At 38.7% G+C, this 21433-nt stretch overlaps 1 protein-coding gene and 1 pseudogene across 3 annotated transcripts in view; both read left to right on the top strand.

Annotated features, from left to right (window-relative positions):
• The window catches only part of LOC127635125 (rab11 family-interacting protein 3-like), a 48143-nt gene extending 37413 nt beyond the window's left edge, over positions 1-10730 (top strand). For 2 of the 3 annotated variants that reach the window (XM_052114922.1, XM_052114923.1), the window contains exons 7-14: positions 2672-2707; positions 2832-2919; positions 3006-3250; positions 5187-5268; positions 5719-5856; positions 5936-6091; positions 8008-8148; positions 8245-10730. In XM_052114922.1, coding sequence (XP_051970882.1) covers positions 2672-2707; positions 2832-2919; positions 3006-3250; positions 5187-5268; positions 5719-5856; positions 5936-6091; positions 8008-8148; positions 8245-8358 — 1000 coding nt within the window. In that variant the 3' untranslated portion in view covers positions 8359-10730. The remainder of the gene's footprint in view (positions 1-2671; positions 2708-2831; positions 2920-3005; positions 3251-5186; positions 5269-5718; positions 5857-5935; positions 6092-8007; positions 8149-8244) is intronic. The other variant, XM_052114924.1, reaches the window with a different exon arrangement.
• Positions 10731-12967: 2237 nt separating this feature from the next.
• The window catches only part of LOC127635036 (intraflagellar transport protein 140 homolog), a 31284-nt pseudogene continuing 22818 nt past the window's right edge, over positions 12968-21433 (top strand).

Consider the following 21433-nt stretch of genomic DNA (forward strand, 5'->3'; position numbering starts at 1 on the left):
TGTGTGTGTGTGTGTTTGTTTGTTTTTGATTAACATACTGATTTCTCTAATGTCTGAAATGGTGACCTGGCTTGTGTTGTTGTTCTTTTGATTGTAATGCAAGGCATCTTTGAAAGGTCATAGTATTTTTTATATAGGTGAAGTTTATGCTTTGATGAACATAAACGCTGTGCTGTGTTTTTGTGTGTGTTTTGGTTGTATTGCGTGTGATAAATGCATTAATGCATGAGAGTAGTGCATTTAAGTTCATATGACAAATGTATAACAGTGTAAAACAATTCAATATAATAAAACGAAACAATACATAAATAATATTAGCACAACACTGTTGACTAAGACTGGGTAAAAATATCGACTTTCTTATCACACATGATTTTAAGCCTCTCTGATTAATATGTGTTCATTTACATACTCTTTACAGAACTGCTGGTTTGCTTAAAGAGACAGTACCGTATTTTTAGCATGTGTTCAACAAATCAATGTAAATACTAGTAAATAGTACAAATTATGCATGTTAACAATAAGCATGTAACTAAATATAATTAATGCAATTATAATAATATTTATTGATGGAATACGTGGATTTGCTTAATTTTAAAAAGCTAAAGTGTGACCAAAATGACAAAAAATTACTCGTATATTATTATTATAATTAATATTTTCATTATGTTCCTAGTTTGAAGGTCCTCTGTATAATTAACAGCATTAGCTGGAAAATAATTTCTTTCATATGTAAGCAAAATATACCCAAATAAATCAAAATCGAACCGAAATCGGAATCGAGAGCTTATGAATCAAGTCAAATTGGGATATCTGTATCAAAATCCAACCCTACTAATGACCAGTGTTGGGTTAGTTAATAAAAAAAGCAATCCACTACAAATTAATATTTACTTTACTGATTACTTCATTGAAAATGTAATCACTTTATCAATTACTTTATTTTTAAGTTACTTCCTAAAACGATTTACACTGAAACATAATACTTCAATATATGATTAAATAATTATAGATGTATTTAAATAATTATAAATAATTCTTCTATCTGTTTCGGCTGTCTCAATTGCTTCTGTCTCTTCATGTAATCTCAGACTGATTCGATGTTCAGTTGGGGGCTTCATGGAGGACATGCCGTCTGTTGCAGGACTCCCTGTTCCTCTATATTAATCTTTTCTATTTGCAAAAGTAAAGTTTGGGAGTCTAACAAGCTGTGTTTGAACATGTTGTCGTCTTGTGCTGTCGCTAATGTGAACAAGCCGGAGTTTTTTGTTGTCTGTACAGCTGGAGTTTCGCTTACTGCCCTCTGGTGGTACTTCAAGATTGAATTCTTCCGATGGTAAAAATATTCCACATTATGGTCTGGCGACATGATTAATAGCATTAACACATAATATTTTATATAATTAATTGCACAGAATTAACTATCTTAATTGAAAGTCACTAACTGTAATCTGATTACAAGAATCTTAAATGTAATAGAAGTAATTAAAATAACCCATTTAGGTTCATTTTGGTCACATGGATCCGAATTTATTCAGACATTTCAATCTCAGAACCTTCGTCAGGCATTTTCCCACCTGGAAAAACGTAACCTCTCCTTTAACTTTAAGAAAAAGTGGGATCATTTATATCAGGGGTTTTCAAATTGGGTGAAAGTGAGCCTCCCCCCTAGAGAACTTGAAGACAGCCCTATTCTCAACAGCCCTATAACCACAGAGCCAACAAAATCAGACATAGAACGAAATCAGCATGATGGACAGCTCTATTTTCTGATTACTGAACAGATAACCCTCGATGGCCAAATAACTAAACTGGAAACATGTTCATTAACAGCCACAGGCTACTAACATTATCTCAAGTGAATAAGAGCTATTTTGGAGATTTTAGACTACTTAAGCCAATTCAATCTATATTATAAAGACACTACAAAGTGATCCATTTTGCAACACGCATATGCATAACATGCACATTAACATGCAAGCTAGCAGGACAGATGTATTCAGATGTGAACCGTTGTTTTTTTTCCCCCGCACCATGCCTCCTCCTCCTCTCTGGCACCCCCCAGAGGAGGCGCGCCTCACCAATTGAAAACCTTTGATTTATATCATAGAATTGTGGAATTCCCGATTTATTGCAACATAGCATTTAGGGATACTGATAAATAATCCCTTTCAAACGGTCATGTGTTATGAAGTTTTTGCCAGAATATCTTAGTTGATTCAGTGATTTAGTTTTTCGTTTTTTTACTAATACATCGTTGTTGTTGTTGTTGAAGAACTCTGTATACTGCGGCATCATGGATTCTCCTTCTAAACAGCGGTAGGAATTGGATGGCTGATTTTTTTCTGAATTGGTCAACAAGCATGCATAGAACAGACGGGGGGGGGGGGGGGCCTTTCTATGGATTTAGGCATGTGTAACAGAAACAAAGTTGCACAAAATCTCCTTTCATGCTTCCACATTACACCCCAGTGTATGTTGAACTATAAAAATAACGTGTTTATTTCCATTCGCTGTGAGGTCATTACCATTGAAAAAAGAGCTTTGATTCAGCTGAAAAGAGCCGAGCGCTCAACACTTCAATTGTTGAATGTTTTTTGACCTGTGGTTCACAGGTCATGGATGGAAAGAGAGTTTTGCCTCTCATTTCCTGTTTGTTCTTTATTTTTAGTTCCAGTAAAAGGCTGTCCAGCAAGAAAGCAGCGAGGTGAGCATCTTCCCTCTCAATGTATCAAACTTCAGTTTTAAAGACTGAAAATGAAAATTTTGGGGGGAATTGACTGTATGACTACTGGAAAATACAAATGTAATTCTGGTACGTTTTTCCCCAGACATTTGCAGCAGTCCAGCACTCTGGATGTCATGGGAGGTCTGACTCAAGATATTTTTGATCTTGCGGATCGGGACATCACTGACAAGGTTCAGAACCTCATACTTGTGAATTTTTGTTACAACACACAAGTATATTTGCCCACAGGCTTGACTGCGGTGTGTGTTTTCTACAGGTGTTACTGTTGGAGAAACGCGTGTGTGAGCTAGAGAATGATTCATTGGAGAGCGAAGAGCAGCATGCACGTTTGCGACAGGAGAATCTCACGCTCGTACATCGTGCAAACGCTCTGGAGGAACAACTGAAGGAGCAGGAGTTGCACGCAGAGGAGAACTTACTCATACACACTCGGAAACACAGAGATGCTCTGACCAAACTGCAGCGAGACCGAGATGTGGAGATCGAAAACCTTCAGGCCAGGTCAGTAGTATGGAAGTGTTCGTGTGTCCTGTGTGTGCGCGTAGGTTTTTCTCTACCGCCATCTTGTGGAAAACATCTGTCATGCAATTTGATGATTTAAAGGGAAAGTTCACCCAATTAAAATTCTGTCATTATTTACTCAAAAGGGGATGTGTTAGGCAGTGTGTTAGTCTCAGTCACCATTCACTTTTGAATTGCTTCTTCTTTCCATACATTGAAAGTGTATGGTGACTGAGGATGTCAGTCCCTAATGTTCCGCCTAACATTTCCTTTTGTGTTCCACAGAAGAAAGTAAGTCATGAAACAACATGATGGATATTAAATGATGACAGAATTTTTAAATGAATTATGTTTAATATATCCTGCCTGTGTTAGCAGAGACCTTTCGTTTCTCTTACCCATTATTGTATCTGTAGTTGTAGCTGAAAAACTCACCCTTTTCCTAGAGAATCATGAGTTATGTGACAAATTCCAGTCTGGTTTTCGCAAAAAACATTCCACAGTAACGGCGTTACTTAAAGTTTCAAGTGATATTATGATGTCAGCTGAAAATATACAGTGTTGGTCTTATTGGACCTCTCAGCAGCTTTTGATACAATTGATCATAATGTTATTTTAAATAGACTTTGTGATCTGGTTGGCATGTCGGGATCAGTTTTAAAATGGTTTTGATCCTACCTGTCAGGTAGAAGCTTTAGTGTGAATTTGAATCAGATTGTGTCTGAAACTGCAGAGTTGTCGTGTGGGGTACCGCAGGGTTCTGTCTTGGGTCCTATTTTGTTCCTCTTGTATATATTTCCTCTTGGTAAGGTTATTAGTCAGTTTAGTGACATATCTTATCACTTGTATGCAGATGATATCCAACTGTATTGCTCCTTTAAGGAAACTGAGTTGTTTAAATTGTCCTCTTTAATTAACTGTCTGTCTAGTATTAAAAAGTGGTTATGTGAGAACTTTTTGCTTCTCAATTCTGACAAAACAGAAACACTAATTATCGGCCCTGAAAGTAAAATCCCAAAGATAATACAACATATTGGCTGACTTAGGCCCGTCTGTCCATCCGAGCCTCAGGAGCTTAGGTGTTGTCTTTGAGTCAGCTATGTCCTTGGAGCTTCATTCGAAACAATTAGTTAGAAACTGCTTTTTTCAATTGAGGAACATTTCAAAATTAAGATCATCTGTGACTAAAGGTGAGTTAGAGATGATTATTCATGCATTCATCTCCTCCCGTCTAGACTATTGTAACAGTCTTTTTACGTGTTTGAGTAAGAAGGAGCTTCATCGCCTCCAGATTGTTCAGAACTCTGCTGCAAGGCTTTTAACCCGCGTTAAGAGAAGAGAACACATCACACCTGTTTTAGCTTCACTTCACTGGTTACCAGTCCAGTATAGAATTCATTTTAAAATTCTAGTTCTTACTTTTAGAGCCTTGCATGGCCAAGTCCCTACCTACATCACTGACCTGATACAGCCGCACACTCCTACCCGGAGTCTCAGGTCTTTAGATCAGATGCTATTAGTTGTTCCCCGTACCCATTTTAAAACTAGAGGGGACCAGTCATTCCAGGCAGTCGCTCCCAGGCTGTGGAATGCTTTGCCTCTTGTTTTACGTTGCGCGAACTCAGTTGATTCTTTTAAAAAACAACTGAAGACTTTGCTCTTCAAGCAGGCTTTTGGTTAGTCGAGGGTTTTTTTTATGGTTGTTTGTAGTGTTTGTTGTTTGTATTTTGGGGAATGTATTTAATTTGTTTTTGTATTACATTTTACTGTGAAGCACTTTGTGATGTTTATCTGTGAAAAGTGCTATATAAATAAATTTTACTTTACTTTACTTACTTCTTTTAAACTAATAACAATTGAAATGTTTTCATTCTGTGCTCTGCCCAAAAAGAAAATATCATCCTGCATTTTTGTCTATGTGCCTGCATGTGTTCAGGTTGCAACAGTTGGACGAGGAGAACAGTGAGCTGAGGTCATGTGTACCATGCCTGAGAGCCAACATTGAGAGACTGGAGGAGGTACATACACTTGCAAACACACACACACACACACACACACACACACACACACACACACACACACACACACACACACACACACACAACTTGTCAACTACCTTTGTATGTGATCTACTTATGTGTCCATGGAACTTGATGTTTTATCGGCATCAATTTTTGGTTAGAATGTGTATAAATGTATATATGGAAAGTGTATATCTGAAGTTTTTCAAAAAACATTTAGCCTGCACTATTTCATTTTAAATGTACACTTATTCCATGTAGTCTCTCAATTAACACATTAAAGCTGCAAGAATAATAACTATTAATAAAATATTGCAAAATGCTGTCAAAATTGTTGATAAAAGGGTTAAGTTTGTCACACCATGGGACATGTGAACAGTATTTCATGTCCCACAAATGTCCAAGTTGTCAGTGAGATTGGGCATTTGTTCCTCTGTCTCTCTGCAGGAAAAGAGGAAACTCCAGGATGAAGTGGAGGATGTCACCGATCGATTAAACGAAGAAACCGAGTCCCGCTGGAAAATGTCAGATAAACTAAGCCATGAGCATCATACCAACCAGAAAGAGAAGGAGTGTACTCAGGGGGTGAGAGATCTTCTGGGTATTTTAAGGGTGAGGTTTCATTGTTCTTCATATTGTTAATGGCTTCTCTGTGTGCGTGTAGTTGATCGAGGACTTGAGAAAGCAGCTGGAACACCTGCAGCTGTTTAAGTTGGAGACAGAAGCAAGAAGAGGCAGATCGGCCAGCTCGGGTCTCCAGGAGTACAACACACACATGAGAGAGAATGAACTCGAGCAGGAGATACGTCGACTAAAACAGGTAAACTCAGACTAAAACAGGTAAACACCGACTCAAATGGGTATACACAGACTCAAACAGGTAAACTCAGACTCAAACAGGTAAACACCGACTCAAACGGGTATACACCGACTCAAACAGGTAAACTCGGACTCAAACAGGTAAACACCGACTCAAACAGGTAAACACCGACTCAAACGGGTATACACCGACTCAAACAGGTAAACTCAGACTCAAACAGGTAAACACCGACTCAAACGGGTATACACCGACTCAAACAGGTAAACTCAGACTCAAACAGGTAAACACCAACTCAAACGGGTATACACCGACTCAAACAGGTAAACTCGGACTCAAACAGGTAAACACCGACTCAAACGGGTATACACCGACTCAAACAGGTAAACTCGGACTCAAACAGGTAAACACCGACTCAAACGGGTATACACCGACTCAAACAGGTAAACTCAGACTCAAACAGGTAAACACCGACTCAAACGGGTATACACCGACTCAAACAGGTAAACTCAGACTCAAACAGGTAAACACCAACTCAAACGGGTATACACCGACTCAAACAGGTAAACTCGGACTCAAACAGGTAAACACCGACTCAAACGGGTATACACCGACTCAAACAGGTAAACTCAGACTCAAACAGGTAAACACCAACTCAAACGGGTATACACCGACTCAAACAGGTAAACTCGGACTCAAACAGGTAAACACCGACTCAAACGGGTATACACCGACTCAAACAGGTAAACTCGGACTCAAACAGGTAAACTCAGACTCAAACAGGTAAACACCGACTCAAACAGGTAAACTCAGACTCAAACAGGTAAACACCGACTCAAACAGGTAAACTCAGACTCAAACAGGTAAACACCGACTCAAACAGGTAAACACCGACTCAAATGGGTATACACCGACTCAAACAGGTAAACTCAGACTCAAACAGGTAAACACCGACTCAAACAGGTAAACTCAGACTCAAACAGGTAAACACCGACTCAAACAGGTAAACTCAGACTCAAACAGGTAAACACCGACTCAAACAGGTAAACACCGACTCAAATGGGTATACACCGACTCAAACGGGTATACACCGACTCAAACGGGTAAACTCAGACTCAAATGGGTAAACTCAGACTCAAACGTGTAAACACCGACTCAAACAGGTAAACACCGACTCAAACGGGTATACACAGACTCAAACGGGTAAACACCGACTCAAACGGGTAAACTCAGACTCAAACGGGTAAACACCGACTCAAACGGGTAAACTCAGACTCAAACGTGTAAACTCAGACTCAAACGTGTAAACTCAGACTCAAACGGGTATACACCGACTCAAATGGGTAAACACCGACTCAAACTTGTAAACTCAGACTCAAACGGGTAAACACCGACTCAAACGGGTAAACTCAGACTCAAACGGGTAAACACCGACTCAAACGGGTAAACACCGACTCAAACGGGTAAACTCAGACTCAAACGAGTAAACACAGACAGACTCAAAATCGTATAGTATGTTTCACAGCAGGGGCATTTGTAGGCTTTCATCACCAACATGTTATCAGAACGCAAAGGGCGCATTTGTTCTACACAGATTGGACATGTGCTGAAATTGGCTCAGTAGATCGGCCCCCCCGAAGCGAAGGCGATCGACTAGGGTGCCAATGTCACCTAATAGGTTGACCAGACCTGTCTAAATGGTTTTGTCAACCTGAGTTTGTTTAACTAGCTTTTTGCAACAGGCCTCAGGTAAACAAACTCAGACTCAAGTAGGTTTATGCAGACTGGAACTATTAAACACGGAGTAAAAAGCAGGTAAACACAGACTTAAAAACAGGTTAAAACGGATAACCACAAACAAAATGGGTAAACGCACTGAAACAGGTAAACTAACTTTCCTTCACTCTCTTTGTGTTCAGGACAATCGCAGTCTGAAGGAACAGAATGATGAATTGAACGGTCAGATTATTAATCTGAGTATCCAGGGAGCAAAGAGTCTCTTTACGGAGTCTCTCTCCGAGTCCCTCGCCGCCGAGATCAACAACGTCTCCCGTGCCGAGGTCTGCATTACACCCCAGCACAATTTGACATTTGTATTTGCTTTGAATGTGAGGAGATTGTAAAAATATTTTTTGTTGATTTTTGTGTGTGTACAGTTGATGGAGGCTGTCCATAAACAGGAGGAGATCAACTTCCGTCTGCAGGATTATATCGACCGCATCATCGTCGCAATCATGGAGTCCAACCCCTCCATCCTGGAGGTCAAATAATCGCCGTGATGATGACCTATCATGACCTTACCGTTCTAGGGTCATTTACTGTATAAACTGTAACGACTTCAGCGGCGAGGAGAGAGGCATATTAAACAGACCTGGAAAGGATGTGAAGAATTAATTCGCAACGTTGATCAAACGCTGCTTTCACGCATGAAAGTAAATGATATAATAAATCAGAGCACTGTCTGCAGAAAGCAAAATTGCAATAGATATTAAGCCTTGTTTTCATGGGTAACCATCCAAATGGGTAAGCAAAATAAACGTAACATAAAATATATTCTCTGAAAACAAGCCTTATTATTTTACACAAGTGTCTTGTTTTAAAGGACGTTTGAATATTTTTACTGCAACACATGACAAAAATAGATTAAGACTTGAGTTATTTCTTGCAGTATTTTGGTTCCTGTGACTTCCCCGTGTCGGGATTGAGGGACCTATTCCCCGTTTATGTGTGCAAAATAGCGTATGTGTGTTTACGAGGAAGCAGATATTCATGCATTGAATTTCAGTCTGCACAATCTTTTAATTTGTGCAAAAGTAAACATGCATACGCAGTCTTGCGTAGTGTTTTTAAACGAAATACCAGTGTAATTCTGGGTGAAACAGTCACACTATTAGCCCATGTGAGGGACATTTGCTGACCTGAGGGATAAATGTGTGCATTTGTTTGCATTTTGACTGTTGTTATGATTTAGCTCTTAAAATGAGTTTGATGCCTACAGATTTGTTTTGCTGAAATCAACAGCTTAATTGTTAGATAATGTAAGTTATTTAGTTCTTGTTATTTTTTTAACTATAAAGTCTTATTTATAAGGATGATGCAGAATGCAACGGATCAAAAGAGACCAAGATCTACTAATGTATGTGAGGATAAGGTTTTTTTTAAATGGTACATTGTGGGTAAACTCGTCGGCCCCATCTGCCTCCTCTGGGATTATTTCAGAAAGACTTCCTGTATAAAAAGACTCCTCGAGACCTTTGAAATGAGATGCATTTGCTTTGAAACATTCACTGGAGCGAAATATGAATTGCACTCTGATATTTTATGAAGAGAAACTACGATTTACGAAAAGTGAAGCTGTTTTAAAGGGGAGATGAAAAAGAAAGTTTCTGCTGTGGAGAAGAGGAGACTTTATATTCTGCAGAAACTCAAACTTTTAACACACGGGAGAAATTAGACACTTTAACTGGCCCGTTCTTGCTTTTCAACACTCTTCTATCATTCCTTCACTCTCTCTGTTGAACTTGGATGTACATAATAATCTGTACAGTTTGATCTTTCTTTCATTGGTTTTGAATTGCTTCACATATTTTATGGACAAACTGAAATTCTCTTTCTCTGTTCCTGCATTATGGATGTTTCTCTCATCTGGGACAAGCATGTTTGATTTCCATGGATCTTTATGGGAGGAAATGCCAGTGATACTTCCAGGATTGTTGCGATATTACAGTGGAGAGTTCATGTTTTTTTTAACGTGAAGAAAATGTAATGCTGTTCTCAGATGACACTTAATCACTTGTGCAAAGGCTGCAGTATTTTTCTTTCTGCATTTCATGCACGGTGCACATTTTGTTTTCTTTATTCAAACAAAACTATTTCAGTTTTGTTGTGTCGGATCAGTTCACATGAGGGATGTTTTGTAGGAGAGAAGGTGGAATACATTTAAGAACAATTCTGCTGTCTTCAAAGAAGGATCTGACCTTCTTGTCCAACCGAACCACAGCTGTTATTGTCTGTACGGCTGTTTTCGAGCTACTGTAACTATACCGATGGACACACTGAAGCACCTCTTTGAACTTTGGGCTTGTTTGTGTCTTCAGCTGTCTCATGTATTAATTTCCTTATAGAGATAATAAGGGGAGAACTGAATTGACTGCTATTGATCTGATGTTTAACAACTCTTGTGTATATAGTTTAAAAAAACTAAATCTTTCATGTTAACACACTCCAAAGAAAACATTTCACAGCTTTGGAGTTCAGCTTGCCACTTAGACTTTAAAAGACTAATAATAGCTATAAATAAATGTTAATAAAAACAGTTATAATGAAGGATACAATTGTAAAAAAATGATGTTTACTCTTAACTCTTAAGGTAACTGTATAAATGAAAAATATCAGTATTGTCTTCTGTTGAATGTTTTGCTTTATTTTGAAGATGCCCCCTGAGATGTATCTTTTACTGTTTGGGGTCTTATAGATTTTCAAATAATTGTATGAAGTTTAGAAGAAAAGTGAAAATTAAATTGTCAACAATAAATTAAATGCAAATACCTGTTTTGTAGACATTGTGGTCTGTCAAATACTTAAAGGGACAGTTCACCCAAAAATATAAATTCTCTCATCATTTACTTGCCCTCATGCAGTCCCAGATGTGTGTGACTTTCTTTCTTCTGCAGAACACAAATTAAGATTTTTATATGAATATCTCAGCTCTGAAGGTCCATACAATGCAAGTGAATGGTGACCAACATTTTGAAACTCCATAAAGCACATTAACGCCGCATAGAAGTAATCCATATGACTCCAGTAGATTATTCCATGTCTTCTGATGGGATCTGATCAGTTTTTGGTGAGAATATACCAAAATATAACTTACATATTTCAATGTACATTTTGGCATTGCCGTCTCCTTGGCGATAATGATTTCAAGCTCGATTACACTACAGTGTAATGTACATTGAAAATAGTATTATATTTTGGTTTGTTAACACCCAAAACTTACTGAGTTGCTTCAGAAGACATGAAATAAACATCTGGAGTTGTATGGATTACTTTTATGCTGCCTTTATGTCTTTCTTGAAGCTTCAACATCTTGGTCACCATTCACTTGCATTGCATGGACCTACAGAGCTGAGATATTCTTTTAAAAATCTTCATTTGTGTTCTGCAGTTGAAAGAAATATCATGTAATTGCATTGGATAGTAAAGTTAGTTTGGGTGTATGTAATATATAATATAAATCATGTAAATAAATACAAATACTTTATGCAAAATCCAAAAACTATGGTTTCCCATTTACAATATAACCAGCAGCGCCCTCTAGTGACACATAATGGAATTAAGTGATGGTCACTGACAGAAAACCTTGTGCTAAATGTCTGTTCCACACAGATATTTATTCTGCAATCACATGGGTTAATGTCAACACTACTGATGCACTTTGCTTTGTTATCAGTGAATTATTTTACAATTCAACAAATGGAAAACTGCAAGTACTTATGAACTATAAATAACTGTATTACTAAGGATCTGATCAGCACAGTCCAGAGTTCAGAGATAAAGGAGCTACGAGAAGGTAACACACACTCATAAAAAATATAAATATGAGTGTTCGTTGACAACCATATCAACATTACAAGTGCAATGTAAGTATATTTTGTTGGGTGTCCCGCAAGGTTCAGTGTTAGGACCATTATTTTCCCATGTAGATCATAAGAAAGCTTAACTTAAACAGTGTATTTCCTTTTTGTTTCAAGCTAATTTATGACCAAATGTGTTTTTTGAGATTTTTGTAACAAATCCACGTGGAGGATTTTTCAGATGAGAACTCTTTGAAGTAGTTTAAGAAGTTCTGAACAAATTGTAAAAGTAATTTTCACATTATTAATGTCCTGACATACATTGTGATCAGTTGAATGCCACTTTGGTGAATAAAAGTACCAATTTCTTTCCATAAGAGCAAAATCTGTACTTTATTCCAAACTTTTGGCCACCAGTGTATGTATATATATATATATATATATATATATATATATATATATATATATATATATATATATATATATAAACAACTGTAATATCTGTATGTGTGTGTTCAGGGGGAGCATGTGGAGTTGTGTCATGTGGAACGGGGTTTCAGCCCCTCACTGTTACAGTGGCACCCAACTAAACCCCTTTTGACAACTCATTTATCTTGCTAAGGCTAATTTAATATTTAACATTTGATTTATTCTGAATACACACAACTGAATATTATTTTCAAACATTTTGTGCAATTTGGAAATGATGGCCAATAACAATATTCTGGGCTCAGAAGTGATATTCATCTTGATTTTTCTTTGTTTTCTTCAAACATCACTTTTCTTAGATTTAATCTCAAGCATGCTCTTCACTGACACTTTTGCTGACTGGATTAACAATTACACTAACTTATAAAAATAAACCCCTGAGACATGAAATTGCCCAAAGTGAAAGAAACACCCATATATTCTGTACACTATTCTCCACTGTCCCATTTATGTTTTACAGTGTCATTTAGTAAATGTGCTATAACAGCTGCTTGTGTGTGTGTGTGTGTGTGTGTGTGTGTGTGTGTGTGTGTGTGTGTGTGTGTGTGTGTGTGTGTGTGTGTGTGTGTGTGTGTGTGTGTGTGTGTGTGTGTGTGTGTGTGTGTGTGTGTGTGTGTGTGTGTGTGTGTGTGTGTGTGTGTGTGTGTGTGTGTGTGTGTGTGTGTGTGTGTGTGTTAGTGGGGAGCGGTAGTGTAGCGGTTAGTGTGCTGCGCTACGAACCTGACGACCTGAGTTTGATTCCCGCTCATGGGCCAACACCAGTGACGATTATCTGAACCGGTCCCGGGCCTCCCCTAGGTTGACTCAGCCTAAGATGAGTACCTTGTTGTGTAAACATCACCACTGGGGAGACAAAGGCGGTTGGGCATGGTGCTGGCCACCCACCCCCTCGTGTACTGTTCAGGCCTTCATAGGTGCTTGCTAACAGCACTTGCCCATACAGTCTGTTAAGGCTAAATGGGGGAATCTTTGATCTTTGTCTTGTGTGTTTGCAGTTTGGAGGGTGGATGCTAGAGGTAAACTGCAGGGATCTCCTCTGATTAAACATGATTACACTAAACCACTGACATGTTTTATCTTCAGACCTGCACCACCTGAAGCGTGAGTCTCACTTTCATTGAAATCGAAACACACCAGCAGTTTAATCATCATGTTATCATTGATCACCAATGATTTCTTTCATTCATATTAATAATCAACAAGCTTATCCAGTCAGATTTTAGAGTTGGAACTATATATCTTATAATTAACCATAGCACTCAAATAGTGTTTCAGCATTGAAATATTGCTGGAACTGTGTTTGCGTTTGAATATGCATTGAGACTTGATTGGCACTTGAAGTTTGTGTACACATGTTTACACTTAGGCATGCACACCTGATTGGAGGAGAGATGCTATGCAGCGCTCCTGTTTGAATCGACAGCAATTGAAGCTATTTGTCACAACAATTTAAACTTCTGCCTATTTTGATGGAGCATGTCACATATCACAAACGCTGTATTTTCCTAATTGGTTGCTTTGGTAAGAATCTATCTGGCAACATCTTATGTGTCATACTGCTGTGTATATGTATTCAAATGTAGAGACGTGGCGATGCTGGCTCTGGACATGTTTAACTGAAAAAGGAGCAATAGAGGAACTGGTTTCGCAATGGGATCACAGGAAGGGCTGGCGTTCTGCATCAGTACCGCTGACGGTGAGAGAGATGCTGACAAACAGAATTTTAAGCAGTTGCTTTGGGGTTGTTCTAATGGTTTGTGTGTGTTTTAGGGAGTGTGTACAGCATGGATGAGCAGGCCTGCAGTGTTGTGTTACTCTCTGTGGAGAGCACTGTACAGAAGATGTGGTACTCTAAACAGGGGTCATTATCGCCTTGGTAACCGACTCTCTCCTGCTCTCTCTGTTCTGTCTTGGACCTGATGGGTTTGCCCAGGAGATCAGTAAGGTAACTGGAAGTTTAACCAATCTGCTATCCAAATACAACCACAACAATCAGAAAGACATCAGATCGCTGAGATAAACACTAGTTGTGTGTGTGTTTGTGCAGGTGAAGCTCAGTGGCAGAGGTGCTCAGCAAGCCGATATTGTGTGGACAGAAATTGGTTTGCTCATCACAGCATCTGGAGAATGACACATCAGATCAGCTTAAACTTTCAATCTGTCTGTTTAAAATGAAACTGATCTGAAATGCTTTCTAGACTCTTCACAGATGCTCTGAGATGTTTTAATAGTGGTGGTGTGTGTGTTTGTGTTTGTGTGTGTGTTGTGGGATGTGGAGTTGGATGATCACTACACTCTGTCTTTGGATGAGTCTTGGCTTTGAGAAAGGAGAACTCCTCAACTGTCTCCTTCTGCACTTCTTAACGTAAAAAATCCTCTGTGGTTAATCTGTACACAGCTAAGAACTAATACACTAATTGGTCTTGGGTATATGTCATTTCTATTAGCAGTCTTATTAAGATTAGATTTTATTGTCATTGTGCAGAGTACAGGTACAGAGCCAATTAAATGCAGTTGTTTTCACATATCCCAACTAAGCTGGGGTCAGAGCACAGGGTCAGCCAAGGGTCAAGGGCCTTGCTCAAAGGCCCAACAGTGCTTGGCAGTGCTGGGACTTGAACCCCCAACCTTTCGGTCAATAACCCAGAGCCTTAACCGCTGAGCCAATGGGTAATTTATTTGAAATGGTTTTGCTCATATGAGGTGGTACAAGGCTTGGGGACTTTTCCTAAAATTACCATCTGACTACACACAAATGTTTTGGCTTGATTGAGTGAGTCTAAGTGATTGTAAAAAAAAATAATCTCATCATGGTCATGTCTACTTTCACCCACCATAGGTAATGAATGCACAGAACATTTTAAAAACAGAGCATAAAAAAAAACCACTCATAAAAATAAAGTATTAAGACTTAATCTCACACACACATACACGCACGTGCACACGCACACACACGCACGCACATGCACATGCACGCACGATGAAGTATATCTCATCTCATATACTTCATTGATTTCATATCAGGCTAATGATATTTCTTAACTCTACCCCTAAACCTAACCATCACACAAACCATTGCACATCACTAGATTTGAAAATCAACATCATCTGACCCATTTAGGAGCCCTTATTTGACCCTCACAAGTTTAGACAAACATACCACACATGTATGAGTCTGACCCATGTGTGACAAAGTTTAGTCTTTTCTTTGTAACACAGTCAGAATTTACTGTGACAGCATGGTCGGGTTTGACAGCATATTGAGGCATTATTGCAAGTCTGACACTTCAACACAAGAGGTTTTAAAAATGGCTACAATTTGACAATATATATATATATATATATATATTTTTTTTTTTTAAATAATGTTAACATATATATTCAATGCATAACTTGTCATGATATCAGAAATGAAGTTTGTTTCAACATTGGGTTCATAGAGATCAGCCAATGCATGGAGCACTGAGGCCATCTACTGGTTAGAATTGTTATTTCATGCAATAGTTATTTTATTCCAGCAGATGGCCCCAATGTGAGGCCAACAATGTGATGTTTTTTTGTGAAGTTAATTTTACATACATTAAAGATAACATAAAATGTGAGAATTTAAACATAATATTTTATATGCAAATGAATGGAGTAAGTTAATGCACAGCTTTCAGCTTAACCAGGATAACCAGCATTGCCTGTGTGATTTTATTCAGAACCAATCTGAATCAGTGTCTGTTTTCATTCGCAGAAGTTCTTTTAGCAGGTACCAGCAGGGATCGTGTTACTCTCTGGCACATGATGACAGTTAATGACCAGAGAATGGACACAAAAGCACAGAGGAAACTCCAAACACCCAGCTGAGGCAGAGGGGAACATCTCACAACTTCAGGTAGTGCGTAGAAATCACAACAGGATTTCAAATGAAAGCAATAAGCCACAAGAGACCGTGTGTTACTGTGAATTTTACATCTTATCTGAGGTCTTTCCTCTTGTCTCTTTCTCACAGTGGGGTTCAAGCTCTGATCTGCTGGCCGTCTGCAGTAGCAGCTGTGTGGTGATTCTGTCAGAGCATGTGATGTGTTCTCATTACAGCCAGCAGATGGCAGCAGTGCAGCTCACACAACACAACTCAGCCTGGCCAACTTCAACACTAACACTCACATCACCTTCCATAGACACACACACATCAGAGCTGAACAGGTCACAAAGATAAGACATGTTTAAAGTGGCACAATTGGGCACCTCATGCATTTAGTTGTGACCTTATTTTTTAACACTCTGTAGTGTAATACTCATTCAACAAATTAGAAATAATTTTGTTTGATACTATCAGAAAGACACTGGCCAAAAATGGCATTCATGGAAAAGTGGTGAGGCGAAAACCAGTGCTAACCCAGAAGAACATTAAGTCCACCTCTGAATGACTCAAAAGAAGCTAAATTAAAGTTTGGAGTGGCCTAGTGAAAGTCCTGACTTAAACCCGATTGAGATACTGTGGCAGCTGTATTTTGTGTTTAGTCAGGTTGCCTTTGTTTTATGTTATATCTCATTTGAAGAACTAAAACAATTTAGTATGAAAAATACACTACAATTGAAGAAATCACAGCACTGTATTCTGTGAATCTGTATGCACCTTTACTCATTTCACCCCTTGACTTTGTCTATAGCTTTACTTTTTCATTATTTCTTCATCTTTATTTGGATTTTCCTGTCGCTGCTAAGCTCTTATTTTGGAGGGGAGGACTCTTTCTCCCAGATGTGAGTATCCCTCCATTTGGTCCTTTGGGAGAAGAATAAAAATCTGATTATTATAAACATTTGAAAATGGTCTTCTGTTAAAACAGACTAAAATATTGTTGTCAGTACTTGCATACCAAAACAGCACCAACCCGCATCTCAGAACAGCATTCAGATATGATGATATTCTTCTCAGCACAATCGTACAGAGTGGTTATCTGAGTTACTGTAGACTTTGTCAGTTCAAACCAGTCTGGCCATTCTCTGTTGACCTCTCTCATCATCAAGGTGTTTCCGTCCACAGAACTGCTGCTCACTGGATGTGTTTTGTTATATGCTGCCATTCAGAGTAAAATCTAGAAACTGTTGTGTGTGAAAATCCCAGGAGATCAGCAGGTACAGAAATACTCAAACCAGCCCGTCTGGCACAAACAATCATCCATGCGATTATCTAATCAGCCAATCGTGTGGCAGCAGTGCATAACATCATACAGATGCGAGTCAGGAGCTTCAGTTAATGTTCACATCAACCATCAGAATGGGGAAAGAAATGTGATCTCAGTGATTTTGACCATGGCATGATTGTTGGTGCCAGACGGGATATTGTGAAACTTGTTCAGTTTATGTCTTAGCTGTTGAATCTTTTTATGTTCATACAAATATTTACACATGTTAAGTTCGCTGAAAATAAAAGCAGTTGAAAGTGAGAGGATGTTTCTTTTTTTGCTGAGTTTATATATACATACATTAAATGTAATGATGGCTACTGAGATCTTTATCATACGAATAATTTTCAAAATATAAATGAGGTAACAAACACTTATATTGTGTGTGTGTGTGTGTGTGTGAGTGTGTGAGTGTGTTTGTGTGTGTGTGTGTGTGTGTGTTGTCTTTAGTTTTAGACACACAAACTTCTTTTCCCAGTCATATTTCCAGAGAGGATATAATGAAATAAATGCGCACACACACACACACACACACAACCTGTTTGAACAAAATATACAGAAGTGGCTTTTAGGAAGGGTGTGTGTGTGTTTCATGTTTATAATGGGAATTGTACTTGTACTTGTGTGCTTGTAAGGTTACTGATGTTTAGATGTAGGTGTGTGTAGCTGCTTCCCAAAAGACCTTTGTCTCTCTCTGTGTGTGTGTGTGTGTGTGTGTAAGTGCTACAGTAAGAGACAGAGATTTCCAGTGACTGTACAAGGGTGTGTGTGCTGTACACTCCTGCTGTATTGTTCTATTTCATCTGTTGCTAAAATGAATCACAGAGGAGAGGAAAAGAGCTCAAGTTGAGTGATCTATTGATGCCCATATTTAACACACACACTCATTTGAACTGTGCCGGATCCCACAAGAGTTTTTTTTTAGCTCAGAATGAGCTTTATTGCCAAGTATGCTTACACATACAAGTCATTTGTCTTGGTGACAGAAGCTTCTAGTGGACAAACAATACAATGACAGATACAGATCTGGAATGTTATGGCAGAAGAGGTTGGATATGTTGGATGAATATAAAAAGACTAAACTGTGTATTGCACATAATTATTGCTCAATGGGGCAATTTGAACAATTCATGAGATGGATAGTTTGAGGGAAAAGACGGTTCTGGTGCTCAGTCGGCCAGAAGGTAGTGGGGTGGGTACGTGGGGTCCAGAGTCATTTGTTTCAGCCCTTTTCCTTTTTCTGGAAGTGTACAGTTCTTGAAGGTAGCCCTTAAACTTTCACCTTACAAGGGTTAGTTCAACCAAAAATTTAAATTTCTGTCAATTACTCACCCTCACATTGTTTCAATACGATAGCTATGTATGAAAACAGACTATGAGTTAAGTTGTTAGTCATTAAAAATCCTGCTCTCAAAACTTGTTTTTGTGTATATTAAATATAGTGTCTCAAGACTCATTGTGACAGGTTTGACGTCATTGAAACCAGTAGTCTGTCTCAATATTGAACCTGATGTACTAAGTCCGAATATGTATAAGCGCAAATGAGATTTGAGGTAAAGATTTTCAGTGAATAACACCTTACATTTTAATCTATTCCTCACAAAATGCTATTGTATGACCTCAGAAGGCTAGGAATATAACGTATACAACTATTTATGGCAGCTTTTGTCCATTTTTGACATCGAGAGCCTGTATTTACTGGATGTGTTCTTTGCATGGAAAAGAGCAGTGTGAACATTCTGCAATAGTTCTCTATTTGTGTGCCATGCAAAAAAGAAAATCATACGGGTATGGAATGACAATGACAGGGTGAGTAAAAATGACAACCAAATTTCATTTTTGTAAACTTTTCTTTTAAAAAGGAAATAATTGTTTAAAATGCAACAAAACAGTAAACAATCATGTTATCACTCCTTCATGAGTCAGTTGCTGGAATTCAGGGAGTCATGGTCGCATGGTGGATATGTGTGTGTGTGTGTGTGTGTGTGTGTGTGTGTGTGTGTGTGTCGCCGATCATTTCCTCTCATTCAGAATGCCCTTGACTCTCTGCTGTGCTCACCGATCTGACACACACACACTTAAACTGTCACAGTTACATTTTATACACAAATAAAAACCCTATATATGATTTGAATGGGTTTATGATTTTACTTTTGATTTAATATTACACTTATCAGCCCTGCCCAGAGTGAAATGTGATTTTGACAACACACTCAATATACACTCACCTAAAGGATTGTTAGGAACACCTGTCCAATTTCTCATTAATGCAATTATCTAATCAACCAATCACATGGCAGTTGCTTCAATGCATTTAGGGGTGTGGTCCTGGTCAAGACAATCTCCTGAACTCCAAACTGAATGTCAGAATGGGAAAGAAAGGTGATTTAAGCCATTTTGAGCGTGGCATGGTTGTTGGTGCCAGACGGGCCGGTCTGAGTATTTCACAATCTGCTCAGTTACTGGGATTTTCACGCACAACCATTTCTAGGGTTTACAAAGAATGGTGTGAAAAGGAAAAACATCCAGTATGCGGCAGTCCTGTGGGCTAAAAATGCCTTGTTGATGCTAGAGGTCAGAGGAGAATGGGCCGACTGATTCAAGCTGATAGAAGAGCAACTTTGCCTGAAATAACCACTCATTACAACCGAGGTATGCAGCAAAGCATTTGTGAAGCCACAACACGCACAACCTTGAGGCGGATGGGCTACAACAGCAGAAGACCCCACCGGTACCACTCATCTCCACTACAAATAGGAAAAAGAGGCTACAATTTGCAAGAGCTCACCAAAATTGGACAGTTGAAGACTGGAAAAATGTTGCCTGGTCTGATGAATCTCGATTTCTGTTGAGACATTCAGATGGTAGAGTCAGAATTTGGCGTAAACAGAATGAGAACATGGATCCATCATGCCTTGTTACCACTGTGCAGGCTGGTGGTGGTGGTGTAATGGTGTGGGGGATGTTTTCTTGGCACACTTTAGGCCCCTTAGTGCCAACTGGGCATCGTTTAAATGCCACGGCCTACCTGAGCATTGTTTCTGACCATGTCCATCCCTTTATGGCCACCATGTACCCATCCTCTGATGGCTACTTCCAGCAGGATAATGCACCATGTCACAAAGCTCGAATCATTTCAAATTGGTTTCTTGAACATGACAATGAGTTCACTGTACTAAAATGGCCCCCACAGTCACCAGATCTCAACCCAATAGAGCATCTTTGGGATGTGGTGGAACGGGAGCTTCGTGCCCTGGATGTGCATCCCACAAATCTACATCAACTGCAAGATGCTATCCTATCAATATGGGCCAACATTTCTAAAGAATGCTTTCAGCACCTTGTTGAATCAATGCCACGTAGAATTAAGGCAGTTCTGAAGGCGAAAGGGGGTCAAACACAGTATTAGTATGGTGTTCCTAATAATCCTTTAGGTGAGTGTAGTTCTGTATTATACATTTATATAGAGTATATATACATTATGGGTACCACAGGTCAGCAAATGTTGTCTTTTATATACTGATCTTATTTCGTTCCAACATTTCATATGTTAGTCTTTGATAAAAGTTATGCTAAATTTGTCTTTGCTGAAATGATTTGGGAGAGTTTCTAATCTTGAATTCTAATAACATCAGATGAATTGTCATGTATGAATGGAGATGAATGAGCAGCCAGAAGCCACAATTTTTGGTACAAAATGGCCTGGCCTGCATGAGAATGCAGAATGTGCTCCCACAGATTTCCATTGAATTGACCTTTCACTAAGCCCCGCCTTAAAAGCATTTCTGACCAATCCTATGTGAGACTCTGTAAATGCCATTTCTCTGACAAGCGCTTGCTTTTTTCCAGTGAGAGTCTATGGGAGTAATGTGTGTTTGAGTAGTATTAAGCAGAATTTAATAGAAATGATAAATATTTATTTTTATTTTTAATCTAAATAAATCTTGAGAAGGGCCTGTTATGGATTAATTCCCAAATGCACATGTATAACATCAGTGAGGACATCTATATTTGCTTCAAGGTAAATTGAATCTAATAACTTAACTGATTTATGTATTGATTCAGGTCTTAGTAAAGGCGATTAGTAAATAGAGTTCAGTGTCAGA

This window comes from Xyrauchen texanus, chromosome 42 (genome assembly GCF_025860055.1).
Source record: "Xyrauchen texanus isolate HMW12.3.18 chromosome 42, RBS_HiC_50CHRs, whole genome shotgun sequence".
Taxonomy (NCBI): domain Eukaryota; kingdom Metazoa; phylum Chordata; class Actinopteri; order Cypriniformes; family Catostomidae; genus Xyrauchen; species Xyrauchen texanus.